Here is a 20,093-nt window from a genome sequence, read left to right as displayed (position 1 = left end):
TTACAGTGTTCAAAAAGTGCAATGGTTTGTCTTGCTTTGACTCTGAACTATTGCAAAAAGATTGTGAAAACTATTGCAAAAATAGACTAAATAATGCCTTAAATAATAATACTTTAATAATAAATAATGTATGTAAAATATATTACAGTAAATGCAAATAGACTTTTCCTGCTAACCCAGAACCAGCAATATTTAGTAGATAAACATATATTTGTTGAATAGTTTACTGTGCAACTTCTCTAGAAAATAGTTGTACCCCCACTGTCAACACTCACTTCCTTGTTTAGTTTGAGCTGATGGAGATACATGCAGTTTTGTCAGTGACAAAAAGTGTTTCTCACCACCAAGATTTGCATAGACCTTTGTTTAGTCTCAAACATAGCTAGGATATTTAGAACATTTACATTTAGAATCCTGTGCTAATGCAGATGCCGGGTTCCACCTTCAAAACTCGAATTACACTCTTCTAAAGAACACTAAAATTCACTATAAAAGGACAAGTGCTGACAGACAGCTCACATTAGCTCTTGAGGATGGATCTTGTCTCCATGGGGACTGTGAGGATGTCCCAGATGTGGATGCTGAGATGGGTCGTCTTATTGGTCGGGCTGCAGTCCGTACAAGCAGGTAAGCAGACTACAACTGAAAAAAAAAAAAACAATGAAAAAAAAAAACAATATGTATCATTGTACAAACCTCTCAAACCTTTCTATGCTCAAAGACTTATCTGAAAATGATGGGTACAATATGGAAGATCCTATGGACTTTACCTGGCTGCCAGTATCAACAAATGGTAAATATTGAATTGTGTTCACATGTATGTATTATATGAGACATACTGATTGCAAAGGTTTGAAATGTCACACATTTGTTGATAGATGTCACAATCCATAACAAGTATACCTTAAAACTTTGAAAAGTAAATACAAATATATTCAAGAATTATGTAGGTTTAAATTTATCATCAATCACAAATAAGTTCGAAAAATAGTTCTCGTCTGAAAAATGTGAGGAAAAAAATGATTTTGATGTATAAAAGTGTGCAAAAAAGTGTCAAATACAACCTAATATCTATTTTTTCATGATTTTGACTTTTAATAATATAATGTATAATGTAAATTATATAATGATTTTTTACCATGGTTGCAAGGTCAGGGACAATTGTAACACAAAACTGAACGAATTGAAATGGAAAATTTCAATCGTTTAAACATGTAATTCACAGTCTTTAAACTATGTATCTAATTAATGAATAAAGTAATAATTATGACATATATACCACATAATTAACTAAAACACATATTATTAAGGACAGATAAGATACAAAGTTCAGTAACAACATGTTAATGAATATTTGGGACATTAAAAGACATTATTACTTTGAGGGTAGCTACTTTTATTTGAATGGGTGAATATATTGGTTGCACTTTATTTTACAGTGTCCTTGTTAAATGTTACATGTAGTTACTGTAGTAATAACTATAAATTATGCATAATTACATGCATCTAACAATAATCCTAACCCTATAATAAGTGCATGTAGTTAATTATTATTAGTCAGTATATAAATGTATAATTACACTGTAACAAAGACACCTTAAAATAAAGTGTAACCACGTGTAACAATTGCCCCCATAATGAGGCATTTGCAACAGCAAGCTGGTTTCCATTATAGATTTGTCATTCCAGTCATTCCAAAAATCATGGCGACGGATGTTGGTAGGTTCACGTATATTGCAGCCACAGCACTAGCCATTATTTCTAATCAAAGGAGACTTAGGCGTGTTATCCAAGCATTGGGAGCAGCCATGTATGAGGAGTTTCTGGCAGTTTTATTAATTAATTTATTATTATTATTATTATTTATTTTTTGAATTGTCTGAAAAACCACCTCATGCATAAAAACTTTTTTTGCGATATATGGTTGCTAAATTGATGTGTTTCTGTTGGGCTTATTTTCAATTTGCACAATTTGAAGGGTAATGGAAATGCAGCCAGTGTGACATTGTATCAGTCTTTGAATGAGAAGGAAGATGTTTTAATACATTTTAATAAAATGACAAGTTTTCATTTTTTTGTCTTTTATATTTAGCATTCACCGCTATGACGACTGTGATGCAAACAGAAGGTATTAAAAACATAATTTAAAGCATGTGCAGCATCAGTTTGTACAGTTTGAACACTTTAGGAAACTATATTGTGAATTTTTGCTCACTGAAAGTATTTACCAAAGAGTTTTACATTTATAAAATGATTATAATAAACTTTCCCTCTTGGTTTAGATGAACTGAATCCTGATCATCAGTCCACGATCTGCAGCACATGGGGAAATTTCCACTTCAAGACATTTGATGGTCATTTCTTTCAAGTGCCAGACACGTGCAACTACGTTCTGGCGGTGATGTGTGACAGCACAACTTCTGACTTTAACATCCAAATGCAAAGAGAGACTGTGAACGACTCAATCACTTTTAGCACAGTCACAATAAAGCTGGAAGGGACGGTCATCAAAATCACTAATGGCGACATCACTATGGATGATCAAGCGTGAGTTGATATTTACTTGTTTTTACATGAGTAACTACTGCAATGTGCAGCTTCCATAAACTCATATTCATTAAGAGACAACTCTGAATATGCTGATTAAAAATGGTGAAGAATAGTGTCCAGACAGCACATAAAATCTTCTACAATTACTTATACAAATATGTTTAACTGAAGCTTCTTACACTTTTTCTTGCAGCGTGTCTGTTCCAATCAATCAGAATGGACTTAAAATCGAGGGAAGTCCAACAAGTATTAAAATCTCCAAATATGGATTGACTGTCTTTTGGGAAGAGGACAACTCTATATTGGTATGATTTAACATTATTATCTTGCTGAGTAAATACCTTTACTGTAATACAATATGTGTGATGAATATGTGAGATAATGAGCCAAATATGTGTTCAAATGAAAACTGTAAAACTGATTTGATGAAATCTGTTGATAGCAGTAAAGAAAAACAAAGCAAACCGTGCAGGAGAGTTTCCGTGCACTTTAAAGCTATTTGTTTGCACACAATAAGCAAGACTAGGAAAGTTAAACATCAAACAGGATATCAGTTCTTCAAAACATAAAGCACAGTGAACCAACAGGTTTTGCCAGGTCCATACCCACCATTAAGGTCCCCGAGGTAAATAATGAAGGTTGTGAAATAACTTCCTTATATTAACTATAGTTTGGTGCTGCAATGTAGTAGGTGGCGACAAGTGACTGTCTTTTTGAGTGAGCAATTGAACCATTAATTGAACTAATTAGTCCAAAAACATTGATTAATTGGAAACAAGTTACTGAAACTGATCTTTGATGCTCATATTGCTTGATGCTTATTATCTTATAATATGATATTCCCTAGATTGAACTTGCAGAGAAGTACCGAGGTCAGACCTGTGGACTCTGTGGAAACTACAACAGCAACAAGACTGACGATATTTCTGAAAAAGGTAAACATGATGTTTTAACTAAATTACCTAGAAAAACATTTGCTTTACAGATTATTTTGAATGCCAGACAAACCTGATCGCTGCATATACATAGTAATAGTATGACATTAACCAGCTAAATCCCTCTCAGGTCCGGCCACATGGAAGGTGTCCACACCAACTGAATCCTGCAAGGAAGTTACACTTCCACCCAGGGATCAGTGCGACCAGGTGTGAGACAAATTTTTTTGAGTTTTACAATCATTTTACCAGATTTTTGGCTGATATATATATATTTTTTTATATATATATTAGTTTTACCTCATTGGCCATTTGAAACATTGCTTTCAATTATTTCTTTTTAACAGGCAAGCGTTTGCCAGCAGTATCTCAGCAGTCCAGGGTTTAGCGACTGTTACAATGTGATGGACATGGGTTCATTTGAAGAAGCCTGTGTGAACGACCTGTGTCGATGTTACGGCAATTACGACTGTCTCTGCAACACACTCACGGAGATTTCACGACAGTGCACACATGCTGGAGGAAAACCAGGAACATGGAGGACAGAGCAGCTCTGCCGTGAGTAGCATTTCTGGAAGATGAATAGAAAATTTAAAAAATCAGTGGGAATAAAATGCCATTACCAACACTCCATTTACAGCTCGGGATTTAACTGGATATTAGAATTTTCAGAATTTATGGGTATGATTAAAAATAAATAAATAATAGTTATATGCTGTGATATAAAAATCAGTATACATACACTACTAGTTTGAATACATTTGACTGAATTTATGTGTCCAGCATACAGTCCTGATACTGTACGGTGTATTTGATATAATAATTGTCTTATTCTGTGGAGCAGCAAAGTCATGTCCTCTAAACATGCAATACCTGGAGTGTGGAAGTCCGTGCAAGAACACCTGCAAAGATCCAAACGCAGGTCTAATGTGTAAAGAACACTGTGTGGACGGCTGTTTCTGCCCTGAAGGTAATTTCACACAATATCAAGAGATGTGCTTGCAACACTGTTTTTTTTTCTTTCCCAAAATAAATGGTATCATGCCTTCTTTATGTAAAGGCACCGTGGAAGACGACATTGGTCAGAGTGGCTGTGTTCCTGTGAACCAGTGCCCATGTGTTCACGATGGCACAGTATATCAGTCAGGAGACTCTTACAAACAAGCTTGTAAAAAATGGTAACATTTGAATTGAAATATTTTAATCACATTTAAATGAATTTATACATTTCCTCATGCTAACACTGAAGCATTCTGTGTCAGTGTGTGTGCCGCGGGACACTGGAACTGTACATACCTGGAATGTCCCGGAATCTGCTCTGTTGTGGGAGGGTCTCACGTCACCACTTATGATGGAAAGAGCTTCACCTTCAGCGGGAACTGTGACTACATCCTCACTAAGGTCTGTCAGGATATCAGATGATCCACAGATATTTTCTGTCAGGGCGAGATCAATGAAAGTCTTCACTTGTACTTTTATTCACATGGTTTATTTAGAAATCAGGAAAGCGGGTGCATTATAATTTATATTGAATCATTATATATAATTTGGAGGTTCATACAGTCCTTTTTTTATTCCAGCACTCTAATGACAGTGATATTGCTGTCGTGGGAAATCTGGCAAATTGTGATCCGACCCGAACAGACACATGTCTAAATTCAGTGACCCTTGTCATCTCAGAGACCACTGTAAGTACAAGGTTTATTTTTCCTATTTTTAATTATTTCATGTTCTAAATAACCAACATATTTTTTCTGTGAGAACAGCACTGGTTAATAGTGTGGTTATGTTCAGAATGGCACACTTGCTTTCAGCACAGAACATAATGCATACTTCACTACTTTTATACAAAAAAAATCCTTCAAGATGCAATTACAAAACATAATTTTGTTTTCTTCTTGTTGGTTTGAATATAAAACAGATTAGTTTTTCCTCCAGTGGAGTTGTGACACTGAATGGAAGCAGCCCATTTAAGCTTCCTGCTACCGAAGGTGGGTTGTCCAAAATGGGGAATTACTCTATCATAACCATGTTCAACATAAAATTAAGCATAATTACATTTCGGCCTATTTCTCTGAAAATCCCAAGGCTCTATTTTTCAAATGCAGATATCCTTTATGTATGTATCCTAACCACCTATTTTGTTGTCCCAGGTCCTGTGAGCATCTTCAAACCCTCTTCCTCCTTCATTATTGCTGATATGAAGAGTCTTCGTCTAGAGATCCAGTTGGCTCCAGTCATGCAGTTGTATATTGTAGCCAGCACTGAAGAGAGAGGGAAAATGAGTGGTAAGTTGTAAAAAATATGTGAATAGAATACATTTTTGTTACAGAAGGTAGAAAAGGAGCGAAAATAGTCCTTTTATAAAACTAAAATATTATAAATTGGCCAATGGTTAAAACATATATTAAAACATATACAAGAACAAGAACCAAGGTACAAGAACATTTAAAAAAAAGAAAGAATTAGAGGCATTGTATAAATCGTTCACTACTTTTCATTCTACACATTGCTTATTTCAGGTCTCTGTGGAAACTATAATGATGCCCAAACAGACGACTTTAAAACAGAATCAGGCATCATAGAGGGCACACCAATAACTTTTGTCAACTTTTGGAAGAAAAACCCATATAGCTGTCCAGATCTTGAAAACACTTTTGACAACCCATGTAGTCTGAGTGTGGACACAGGTATACACAGTATTACAAACATTAAGAAAAAATAATATATGCAATAATTTATGTTGCAGACATTACAGAACTATGTCAAGCCTTTATTCTTTCCACTCAGAGACAATAGCTAAAGACTGGTGTTCTCGTCTCACAAACCCAAATGGCACCTTCTCCCAGTGTCATTCAGAAATATGTCCCGAGATTTACTACCAAGTGAGTGTTTTTGCACAGAACACTTTTCTCTTTTAAAACTAACTGTATATGTATGAATGACATATAATTGCATGTGGGTTTCATCCTTTGCAGTGGTGCGTCTATGACACATGCAAGTGTTCAGATATTAAGAAGTGTATGTGTGCAGCCGTGTCCACTTATGCCCACACATGTGCTGCCAAAGGAGTCATTCTCCAGGGCTGGATGGATTCAGAACCCTGTGGTGAGAACATTTAGTTTGTACAGTTCTATATAATTCATGTATTTAAATCACATTTTGTTTATTTGCAATGAAATTAAACAATGAATCATAATGAAAATGTGTTTATCTGTGCTAAGTATCCGAGTGTTCAGAAAACATGAAGTACTCTTACGGAGTGACCAGCTGTGGAAGCACGTGCCGTTCTCTCAGTGGACAAGATAACACCTGCCAAGGGTCCTTCACACCTGTAGACGGCTGTGTCTGTTCTGCGGGAACATACCTTAATGAAGAAGGCAGCTGTGTACACGCTGACCAGTGTCCTTGTTACAAAGGTGACAAGGTCATAGAGCAATCAGGAGTATCCTACATAGATGGTGAAGCATGGTATGAGTTCCTCATTTCATACCCAATGCATTGTTGACAGAATACCAATGATAACTCTTGATGACCATTAGTAATTACTGATTTGTACAATTTTGTCATATTACAGCACCTGTAACCTTGGCAAATTGCATTGCTCCAGTCCAGAAGGTAAGTTGCAACTTAATTCTGCAATTCCACTAGTCAAGTTATCACTGGTATGATGAAGTTTCCCATCTATGTGCCTGTTGTGTTTGTAGACTGTGTGGCTCCGATGGTCTTCTTCAAATGCTCAAATTATGAACCTGGAAAAAAAGGAACAGAATGTCAAAGGACATGTCAAAACCAAGACCTAAACAATTGCGTGAGTTTTAAATGGGGCTGCATAACTGACATTTCTAAAAAGTTTACATATTGTTTTTGGTTGCCACAAACGGATTTGTAAAAGCAGAGCTATGAAAAAAGGAGGGTTAACACTGCTGGACCTTCTTGATTTGTTTTGCCTATAGGTGAGCACAGGGTGTGTATCAGGGTGTATGTGTCCAGATGACCTTCTAGCTGATGGCAAAGGTGGGTGTGTGGAGAGGAAAAACTGTACCTGTGTCCATAATGGACTCACCTATCCACCTGGAGAGCAAGTTCAAGAGGACTGTAACACCTGGTGAGTCGGCATTGATAGAAGTAGGGGAGAATATTACAGCTATACCATCACCACGTGTGCGCTAATTTTTTTCTGCCCAAAACAAAAAGCAATTTTCAAATCATTACAAGATTACTCCTTTAAATTCTTGCTGAAAATGAGCGAAAAGAAAGAAAATAGGTGATAACCACAATTCATTAAAGGGTTAATCTGTCAATTACTGTCTATATTTCAGCACATGCATAAACGGGATGTGGGATTGTACAGATAAAGAGTGTTACGGCAGCTGCACTATTTATGGCGACGGTCATTTCATGACTTTTGATGGCAGGAGATATTCTTTCCACGGAGACTGTGAACACATCTTAGCCCATGTATGATTTTCATCAATTTGTGTTCTTGTCTAATTTAAGAAGAAGAAAAAAAAGTACAATTCTGACCTGACACACAATTCATTTGTGCAACCCCTCTAGGATTACTGCAATACAGACCAGAGTCCATATTCTTTACGCCTGGTCACAGAGAACATTCCCTGTGGCGGCAGCAGCACCATTTGCTCCAAGTCCATCAATCTCTTTTTTGGGGTGAGTTTATTTCATAGCTCAAAATCAGCTGAGTATAAAAGGCATAATATAATCATACAATTTAAGCAGACATTGTATATATTACAGAGGATGGACATGTATAAAAAAATACATTCAAAATCTAAGTTTCATTTTTGTTCTTGATGTCATTGTAAAATCATGAAAGAGAATAATATATCCAGTTATTTATGCTGTTAATGGACAACTTTACTTCACTGACTACTTAAATCCTGCAGAGATACAAGATGATTTTATCCGAGGAGAATGGGATCAAAGTTGTTGAAAGCAATGGCACTGAATACCAATATCAAATCCATACTGCTGGGATATACAATGTCATAGAGGTCAAAGATCTTTTGAACTTAATCTGGGACAATAAAACAAGTTTGATACTCCAACTCCATCCTAAATTTAAGGTAAGCATTACCCCTACATTCACAAACACACAATCATCTTTTACACTTTCCTGTTCATTCTCTTACCTTAACATACGATCTTTATAACAGGGCAAGGTGTGTGGACTGTGTGGAAACTTTGATGGTAATGCGAACAATGACTTTGTAAAGCTTGATGGAGAAGAGGTCACTGATGCAGTGGCATTTGGGAATAGTTGGAAGGTGAATCCCAGCTGCCCAGAAATGAGTAACTTGATGAACCCATGTGAAAAAAATCCACATCGGAGTGCCTGGGCTATCAAACAATGCAGCATCATCACAAGCCCTGTCTTTACAGACTGCCATTCACGTGTATGTACAATTATAAACTTTGTGAATTCAGAAAGTTGTTGATTTTCTTGGCTTTGTTTAAAAGGCCAGCCTTTGTTGGTTCCATGCCTGAAATAAATTTAAAAAAATTAAAATCTTACCATTTTACAATTTAACATAGCACATAAAACCGGTTACCCTAAAAGTTCCACTGACTTTCCTGTCTCTAGGTGGACTCTGGCCCATACTATGATGCCTGTGTAAGGGACACCTGTGGATGTGACAGCGGAGGTGACTGTGATTGTTTCTGTACTGGAGTGGCAGCTTATGCTGCTGAATGCCGTAAAAAAGGAGCTTGTGTCGCATGGCGGAGCCCAAGCATTTGCCGTAAGTCCCAATAATATTAGAAATTGTGTTTATTGCATTCAGAACTCCCATTAATACTATTACTTCTATAAATATTGTCATACTGCTGACTGAATTGGTTGCTCTTGCAGCTTTATGCTGTGAGTACTACAACAACCCTCCAGGTGAATGTCAGTGGCACTACAAAACTTGTGGATCGACCTGCATGAAAACTTGCAGAAACCCATCAGGAACCTGCTCTAATCAAATTCCTCTCCTGGAGGGTATGAATTAATATGATCATTAATTAATATGAATTAATAAATTAGAGTATATAATTGCAAAATTATGAGTGAAATAATATATTTGTCATTAGTATGAATATTTTTTTCCTAGAGTAAAGAACATTGAGTCAATAGAAATGTGTGTATCTTGTTTATTCCATTTTTATGGCCTTTTATTATACTCCTAGGTTGTTTTCCTCAATGCCCTTCAAACAGACCATTTTTGCGGGAGGACACCAGGAAATGTGTTACAGAGGCAGAATGTTTTTCTCTGTGTACCTACGATGGGAAGATATATACTACTGGAGAAGTGGTGTACGATACCACAGATGGGAATGGAACATGTTTTACTGCTATATGTGGATCTAATGGAACAATAACAAGAACTATTACAAATTGCATGAAAACAACTACACCATTCACTTTCACAACTCCACCACAGACTACTAAAACAACAATTACAATACCGACCACCAAGACTTTCACTTCAACACCTACTACAGTAACACTAACAACACCAAAAATGCCAACAGCTACTACATCTGCTGTTCCACCGACACCTACATCACCTGGAATTACAACTGTTGTTACTACTGAAACACCACCTATAAAATCTCCACCTACTAAAGGAACAGAAACCCCATCAACAGCTACAACAACTGCTGTTCCACCGACACCAACATCACCAGAAATTTCTACTACTGCTGTTACTGGTCCAACACCATTGATCGAAACACCACCTCCCACAGGAACAGAAACGCCATCAACAGCTACAACAACTGCTGTTCCACCGACATCATCAACACCACTAATTTCTACTACTGCTGTTACTGGTCCAACACCATTGATCGAAACACCACCTCCCACAGGAACAGAAACGCCATCAACAGCTACAACAACTGCTGTTCCACCGACATCATCAACACCACAAATTTCTACTACTGCTGTTACTGCTCAAACTCCATTCATCGAAACACCACCTCCTACAGGAACAGAAACCCCATCAACAGCTACAACAACTGCTGTTCCACCGACACCAACATCACCAGAAATTTCTACTATTGCTGTTACTGGTCCAACACCATTGATCGAAACACCACCTCCTACAGGAACAGAAACCCCATCAACAGCTACAACAACTGCTGTTCCACCGACACCAACATCACCAGAAATTTCTACTACTGCTGTTACTGCTCAAACACCATCTACAGAAACACCACCTCCCACAGGAACAGAAACACCATCAACGGCTACAACAACTGCTGTTCCACCGACACCAACATCACCAGAAATTTCTACTATTGCTGTTACTGGTCCAACACCATTGATCGAAACACCACCTCCTACAGGAACAGAAACCCCATCAACAGCTACAACAACTGCTGTTCCACCGACACCAACATCACCAGAAATTTCTACTACTGCTGTTACTGCTCAAACTCCATTCATCGAAACACCACCTCCCACAGGAACAGAAACGCCATCAACAGCTACAACAACTGCTGTTCCACCAACACCAACATCACCAGAAATTTCTACTATTGCTGTTACTGGTCCAACACCATTGATCGAAACACCACCTCCTACAGGAACAGAAACCCCATCAACAGCTACAACAACTGCTGTTCCACCGACACCAACATCACCAGAAATTTCTACTATTGCTGTTACTGGTCCAACACCATTGATCGAAACACCACCTCCTACAGGAACAGAAACCCCATCAACAGCTACAACAACTGCTGTTCCACCGACACCAACATCACCAGAAATTTCTACTACTGCTGTTACTGCTCAAACTCCATTCATCGAAACACCACCTCCCACAGGAACAGAAACGCCATCAACAGCTACAACAACTGCTGTTCCACCAACACCAACATCACCAGAAATTTCTACTACTGCTGTTACTGCTCAAACTCCATTCATCGAAACACCACCTCCCACAGGAACAGAAACACCATCAACAGCTACTACAACTGCTGTTCCACCAACACCAACATCACCAGAAATTTCTACTACTGCTGTTACTGCTCAAACTCCATTCATCGAAACACCACCTCCTAGAGGAACAGAAACACCATCAACAGCTACAACAACTGCTGTTCCACCAACACCAACATCACCAGAAATTTCTACTACTGCTGTTACTGCTCAAACTCCATTCATCGAAACACCACCTCCCACAGGAACAGAAACACCATCAACAGCTACAACAACTGCTGTTCCACCAACATCACCAGAAATTTCTACTACTGTTGTTACTGCTCAAACACCATTGATCGAAACACCACCTCCCACAGGAACAGAAACACCATCAACAGCTACAACAACTGCTGTTCCACCAACACCAACATCACCAGAAATTTCTACTACTGCTGTTACTGCTCAAACTCCATTCATCGAAACACCACCTCCCACAGGAACAGAAACACCATCAACAGCTACTACAACTGCTGTTCCACCAACACCAACATCACCAGAAATTTCTACTACTGCTGTTACTGCTCAAACTCCATTCATCGAAACACCACCTCCTACAGGAACAGAAACACCATCAACAGCTACAACAACTGCTGTTCCACCAACACCAACATCACCAGAAATTTCTACTACTGCTGTTACTGCTCAAACTCCATTCATCGAAACACCACCTCCCACAGGAACAGAAACACCATCAACAGCTACAACAACTGCTGTTCCACCAACACCAACATCACCAGAAATTTCTACTACTGCTGTTACTGCTCAAACTCCATTCATCGAAACACCACCTCCCACAGGAACAGAAACACCATCAACAGCTACAACAACTGCTGTTCCACCAACATCACCAGAAATTTCTACTACTGTTGTTACTGCTCAAACACCATTGATCGAAACACCACCTCCCACAGGAACAGAAACACCATCAACAGCTACAACAACTGCTGTTCCACCAACACCAACATCACCAGAAATTTCTACTACTGCTGTTACTGCTCAAACTCCATTCATCGAAACACCACCTCCCACAGGAACAGAAACACCATCAACAGCTACAACAACTGCTGTTCCACTGACACCAACATCACCAGAAATTTCTACTACTGCTGTTACTGCTCAAACTCCATTCATCGAAACACCACCTCCCACAGGAACAGAAACACCATCAACAGCTACAACAACTGCTGTTCCACCAACACCAACATCACCAGAAATTTCTACTACTGCTGTTACTGCTCAAACACCATTCATCGAAACACCACCTCCCACAGGAACAGAAACGCCATCAACAGCTACAACAACTGCTGTTCCACCAACACCAACATCACCAGAAATTTCTACTACTGCTGTTACTGCTCAAACTCCATTCATCGAAACACCACCTCCCACAGGAACAGAAACACCATCAACAGCTACAACAACTGCTGTTCCACCGACACCAACATCACCAGAAATTTCTACTACTGCTGTTACTGCTCAAACACCATTCATCGAAACACCACCTCCCACAGGAACAGAAACACCATCAACAGCTACAACAACTGCTGTTCCACCGACACCAACATCACCAGAAATTTCTACTACTGCTGTTACTGCTCAAACTCCATTCATCGAAACACCACCTCCCACAGGAACAGAAACGCCATCAACAGCTACTACAACTGCTGTTCCACCAACACCTACATCACCAGAAATTTCTACTACTGCTGTTACTGCTCAAACACCATTGATCGAAACACCACCTCCCACAGGAACAGAAACACCATCAACAGCTACAACAACTGCTGTTCCACCAACACCAACATCACCAGAAATTTCTACTACTGCTGTTACTGCTCAAACTCCATTCATCGAAACACCACCTCCCACAGGAACAGAAACACCATCAACAGCTACAACAACTGCTGTTCCACCAACACCAACATCACCAGAAATTTCTACTACTGCTGTTACTGCTCAAACACCATTGATCGAAACACCACCTCCCACAGGAACAGAAACGCCATCAACAGCTACAACAACTGCTGTTCCACCGACACCAACATCACCAGAAATTTCTACTACTGCTGTTACTGCTCAAACTCCATTCATCGAAACACCACCTCCCACAGGAACAGAAACACCATCAACAGCTACAACAACTGCTGTTCCACCGACACCAACATCACCAGAAATTTCTACTACTGCTGTTACTGCTCAAACACCATTCATCGAAACACCACCTCCCACAGGAACAGAAACGCCATCAACAGCTACAACAACTGCTGTTCCACCAACACCAACATCACCAGAACTTTCTACTACTGCTGTTACTGCTCAAACACCACTGATCGAAACACCAACTCCCACAGGAACAGAAACGCCATCAACAGCTACAACAACTGCTGTTCCACCAACACCAACATCACCAGAAATTTCTACTACTGCTGTTACTGCTCAAACACCATTCATCGAAACACCACCTCCCACAGGAACAGAAACGCCATCAACAGCTACAACAACTGCTGTTCCACCGACACCAACATCACCAGAAATTTCTACTACTGCTGTTACTGCTCAAACTCCATTCATCGAAACACCACCTCCCACAGGAACAGAAACGCCATCAACAGCTACAACAACTGCTGTTCCAACAACACCTACATCACCAGAAATTTCTACTACTGCTGTTACTGCTCAAACTCCATTCATCGAAACACCACCTCCCACAGGAACAGAAACGCCATCAACAGCTACAACAACTGCTGTTCCACTGACACCAACATCACCTGAAATTTCTACTACTGCTGTTACTGCTCAAACACCATTCATCGAAACACCACCTCCCACAGGAACAGAAACACCATCAACAGCTACTACAACTGCTGTTCCACCAACACCAACATCACCAGAAATTTCTACTACTGCAGTTACTGCTGAAACACCATTCATCGAAACACCACCTCCCACAGGAACAGAAACGCCATCAACAGCTACAACAACTGCTGTTCCACCAACACCAACATCACCAGAAATTTCTACTACTGCTGTTACTGCTGAAACTCCATTCATCGAAACACCACCTCCCACAGGAACAGAAACACCATCAACAGCTACAACAACTGCTGTTCCACCAACACCAACATCACCAGAAATTTCTACTACTGCTGTTACTGCTGAAACTCCATTCATCGAAACACCACCTCCCACAGGAACAGAAACACCATCAACAGCTACTACAACTGCTGTTCCACCAACACCAACATCACCAGAAATTTCTACTACTGCAGTTACTGCTGAAACACCATTCATCGAAACACCACCTCCCACAGGAACAGAAACGCCATCAACAGCTACAACAACTGCTGTTCCACCAACACCAACATCACCAGAAATTTCTACTACTGCTGTTACTGCTCAAACTCCATTCATCGAAACACCACCTCCCACAGGAACAGAAACACCATCAACAGCTACAACAACTGCTGTTCCACTGACACCAACATCACCAGAAATTTCTACTACTGCTGTTACTGCTCAAACACCATTCATCGAAACACCACCTCCCACAGGAACAGAAACGCCATCAACAGCTACAACAACTGCTGTTCCACCGACACCAACATCACCAGAAATTTCTACTACTGCTGTTACTGCTCAAACACCATTCATCGAAACACCACCTCCCACAGGAACAGAAACGCCATCAACAGCTACAACAACTGCTGTTCCACCGACACCAACATCACCAGAAATTTCTACTACTGCTGTTACTGCTCAAACTCCATTCATCGAAACACCACCTCCCACAGGAACAGAAACGCCATCAACAGCTACAACAACTGCTGTTCCACTGACACCAACATCACCTGAAATTTCTACTACTGCTGTTACTGCTCAAACACCATTCATCGAAACACCACCTCCCACAGGAACAGAAACGCCATCAACAGCTACAACAACTGCTGTTCCACCGACACCAACATCACCAGAAATTTCTACTACTGCTGTTACTGCTCAAACTCCATTCATCGAAACACCACCTCCCACAGGAACAGAAACGCCATCAACAGCTACAACAACTGCTGTTCCACTGACACCAACATCACCTGAAATTTCTACTACTGCTGTTACTGCTCAAACACCATTCATCGAAACACCACCTCCCACAGGAACAGAAACGCCATCAACAGCTACAACAACTGCTGTTCCACCAACACCAACATCACCAGAAATTTCTACTACTGCTGTTACTGCTGAAACACCATTCATCGAAACACCACCTCCCACAGGAACAGAAACGCCATCAACAGCTACAACAACTGCTGCTCCACCAACACCAACATCACCAGAAATTTCTACTACTGCTGTTACTGCTGAAACTCCATTCATCGAAACACCACCTCCCACAGGAACAGAAACACCATCAACAGCTACAACAACTGCTGTTCCACTGACACCAACATCACCAGAAATTTCTACTACTGCTGTTACTGCTCAAACACCATTCATCGAAACACCACCTCCCACAGGAACAGAAACGCCATCAACAGCTACAACAACTGCTGTTCCACCAACACCAACATCACCAGAACTTTCTACTACTGCTGTTACTGCTCAAACACCATTCATCGAAACACCACCTCCCACAGGAACAGAAACACCATCAACAGCTACAACAACTGCTGTTCCACCAACACCAACATCACCAGAAATTTCTACTACTGCTGTTACTGCTGAAACTCCATTCATCGAAACACCACCTCCCACAGGAACAGAAACACCATCAACAGCTACAACAACTGCTGTTCCACCAACACCAACATCACCAGAAATTTCTACTACTGCTGTTACTGCTCAAACACCATTGATCGAAACACCACCTCCCACAGGAACAGAAACACCATCAACAGCTACAACAACTGCTGTTCCACCAACACCAACATCACCAGAAATTTCTACTACTGCTGTTACTGCTCAAACTCCATTCATCGAAACACCACCTCCCACAGGAACAGAAACACCATCAACAGCTACAACAACTGCTGTTCCACCGACACCAACATCACCAGAAATTTCTACTACTGCTGTTACTGCTCAAACACCATTCATCGAAACACCACCTCCCACAGGAACAGAAACGCCATCAACAGCTACAACAACTGCTGTTCCACCAACACCAACATCACCAGAAATTTCTACTACTGCTGTTACTGCTCAAACACCATTCATCGAAACACCACCTCCCACAGGAACAGAAACGCCATCAACAGCTACAACAACTGCTGTTCCACCAACACCAACATCACCAGAAATTTCTACTACTGCTGTTACTGCTCAAACACCACTGATCGAAACACCAACTCCCACAGGAACAGAAACGCCATCAACAGCTACTACAACTGCTGTTCCACCAACACCAACATCACCAGAAATTTCTACTACTGCTGTTACTGCTCAAACACCATTCATCGAAACACCACCTCCCACAGGAACAGAAACGCCATCAACAGCTACAACAACTGCTGTTCCACCGACACCTACATCACCAGAAATTTCTACTACTGCTGTTACTGCTCAAACTCCATTCATCGAAACACCACCTCCCACAGGAACAGAAACGCCATCAACAGCTACAACAACTGCTGTTCCAACAACACCTACATCACCAGAAATTTCTACTACTGCTGTTACTGCTCAAACTCCATTCATCGAAACACCACCTCCCACAGGAACAGAAACGCCATCAACAGCTACAACAACTGCTGTTCCACCAACACCAACATCACCTGAAATTTCTACTACTGCTGTTACTGCTCAAACTCCATTCATCGAAACACCACCTCCCACAGGAACAGAAACGCCATCAACAGCTACAACAACTGCTGTTCCACCAACACCAACATCACCTGAAATTTCTACTACTGCTGTTACTGCTCAAACTCCATTCATCGAAACACCACCTCCCACAGGAACAGAAACGCCATCAACAGCTACAACAACTGCTGTTCCAACAACACCTACATCACCAGAAATTTCTACTACTGCTGTTACTGCTCAAACTCCATTCATCGAAACACCACCTCCCACAGGAACAGAAACGCCATCAACAGCTACAACAACTGCTGTTCCACTGACACCAACATCACCTGAAATTTCTACTACTGCTGTTACTGCTGAAACACCATTCATCGAAACACCACCTCCCACAGGAACAGAAACGCCATCAACAGCTACAACAACTGCTGTTCCACCAACACCAACATCACCAGAAATTTCTACTACTGCTGTTACTGCTCAAACACCATTAATCGAAACACCACCTCCCACAGGAACAGAAACGCCATCAACAGCTACAACAACTGCTGTTCCACCAACACCAACATCACCAGAAATTTCTACTACTGCTGTTACTGCTCAAACACCATTCATCGAAACACCACCTCCCACAGGAACAGAAACGCCATCAACAGCTACAACAACTGCTGTTCCACCGACACCAACATCACCAGAAATTTCTACTACTGCTGTTACTGCTCAAACACCATTCATCGAAACACCACCTCCCACAGGAACAGAAACGCCATCAACAGCTACAACAACTGCTGTTCCACTGACACCAACATCACCAGAAATTTCTACTACTGCTGTTACTGCTCAAACACCATTCATCGAAACACCACCTCCCACAGGAACAGAAACACCATCAACAGCTACAACAACTGCTGTTCCACTGACACCAACATCACCAGAAATTTCTACTACTGCTGTTACTGCTCAAACACCATTCATCGAAACACCACCTCCCACAGGAACAGAAACGCCATCAACAGCTACAACAACTGCTGTTCCACCGACACCAACATCACCAGAAATTTCTACTACTGCTGTTACTGCTCAAACACCATTCATCGAAACACCACCTCCCACAGGAACAGAAACGCCATCAACAGCTACAACAACTGCTGTTCCACCAACACCAACATCACCAGAACTTTCTACTACTGCTGTTACTGCTCAAACTCCATTCATCGAAACACCACCTCCCACAGGAACAGAAACACCATCAACAGCTACTACAACTGCTGTTCCACTGACACCAACATCACCTGAAATTACTACTGCTGTTACTGCTCAAACACCATTCATCGAAACACCACCTCCCACAGGAACAGAAACACCATCAACAGCTACAACAACTGCTGTTCCACTGACACCAACATCACCAGAAATTTCTACTACTGCTGTTACTGCTCAAACTCCATTCATCGAAACACCACCTCCCACAGGAACAGAAACACCATCAACAGCTACAACAACTGCTGTTCCACCAACATCACCAGAAATTTCTACTACTGTTGTTACTGCTCAAACACCATTGACTGAAACACCACCTCCCACAGGAACAGAAACACCACCAACTACAACATTTGTTACATCAACTCTTTTTACATCAGTCCCTTCAGTGACACAAACACCATCAACAATGTTCACGGTGCATACAGAATCAACAATGCCACATGCCTCATCACCTCAAATTGTCATCACAACGAGCTGTCATTGCACATATGCAAATCAAACATTCCCACCCGGTAAGTAATACATGAATGACAATTTGTAATTTTTTCATACAGTTTTGTGATTGTGAATCCATGAACAATTGTAAGCATATCAATGATGCACATTCTGTTATTCTAATTATAGAGTCTGTGATCTACAACAAAACTGATAAAGCGGGCTGGTGCTACTTTGCTTACTGCAACTCCAGTTGTGTTAGTGAAATAACACAAAAACCATGTCCTCAGACTACTACAGTTCCAGTTTCAACTGTTCCACGTGACTGTACTGATGTCAACAGAAAGGTTAAAAAAAATTGTTCATGTACAGTTTACATTTCTCACAAAATTAATTTCAGCTAAATTACAATGGCACTGAAACAGATTGTATTAATCTTTGTTCATCATTTTTTTTTTTTATATTTAATTTATATTTAACAGAATGGAGAGTCATGGAATGAAGAATGTACCACTAAAAACTGCATAAATGGGAATGTCACCACAAGCCCTGTACAGTGTGATCCAGCTGATTCTATTATACCTACATGTGTCAATGGACTTAAACCTGAGAAGGTTTATTATAACAGTGGCTGCTGCACTAAGTATGAGTGTCCATGTGAGTTTAAACCATGCTCTAGGAAACTGATGTTTATTATTTTGGTTTAACTTTCTGAAATCAATACAGGCCAGTGCAGTAGCTGGGGTGACCCTCATTGGTCACATAACTTATTATGTGTTCCAATGAAACTGCGACTATGTGTTCAAGAAATAATTCCAAAATACAATATCAGTGTTCATGTGTGCCGCTGCACAAACCTATGGCTTTTCAGCCCGCTAAAACAGGCAGGACCGACTGCCTAAATAAGCATAAGAGTGTTATTTCATCAGAATCTTTCGACTGAGAAGTGTTAGCGTCTACTTGCGTGCTACTGTTTAGTAAGGCAGAGCACGCAATGCACATTTCTGCTATCTCAGGGAACCGAGGTTACGTTAGTAACCAGAGCGTTCCCTTTCTAAACGGTCTCTCACATCGCGCGAATCACGCTTTTTTGGAACAAGATAACATAGTGCTGTGCTATAAGT

At 40.5% G+C, this 20,093-nt stretch overlaps 1 protein-coding gene across 1 annotated transcript; it reads left to right on the top strand.

Annotated features, from left to right (window-relative positions):
* Positions 1 to 533: 533 nt before the first annotated feature.
* Positions 534 to 19,096, top strand: LOC307151661 (mucin-5B-like; the record flags this gene model as incomplete). The annotated part of the gene is made up of 26 exons (XM_079859778.1): positions 534 to 627; positions 2,283 to 2,547; positions 2,744 to 2,855; positions 3,398 to 3,485; positions 3,616 to 3,695; positions 3,833 to 4,043; positions 4,330 to 4,455; positions 4,546 to 4,663; positions 4,748 to 4,886; positions 5,407 to 5,476; positions 5,639 to 5,773; positions 6,008 to 6,175; positions 6,276 to 6,370; positions 6,464 to 6,593; positions 6,710 to 6,956; positions 7,063 to 7,103; positions 7,193 to 7,296; positions 7,442 to 7,583; positions 7,840 to 7,946; positions 8,046 to 8,156; positions 8,663 to 8,902; positions 9,091 to 9,247; positions 9,358 to 9,489; positions 9,678 to 9,804; positions 10,380 to 10,915; positions 19,089 to 19,096. The coding sequence occupies 26 exons, from the start codon at positions 534 to 536 to the stop codon at positions 19,094 to 19,096; spliced, it is 3,783 nt and encodes a 1,260-aa protein (XP_079715904.1).
* Between the last annotated feature and the right edge of the window lie 997 nt (positions 19,097 to 20,093).

The sequence above is a fragment of the Squalius cephalus genome (genome assembly GCF_949319135.1).
Source record: "Squalius cephalus genome assembly, chromosome: 23".
Taxonomy (NCBI): Eukaryota; Metazoa; Chordata; class Actinopteri; order Cypriniformes; family Leuciscidae; genus Squalius; species Squalius cephalus.
This window is presented reverse-complemented; position numbering and strand designations above follow the sequence as displayed.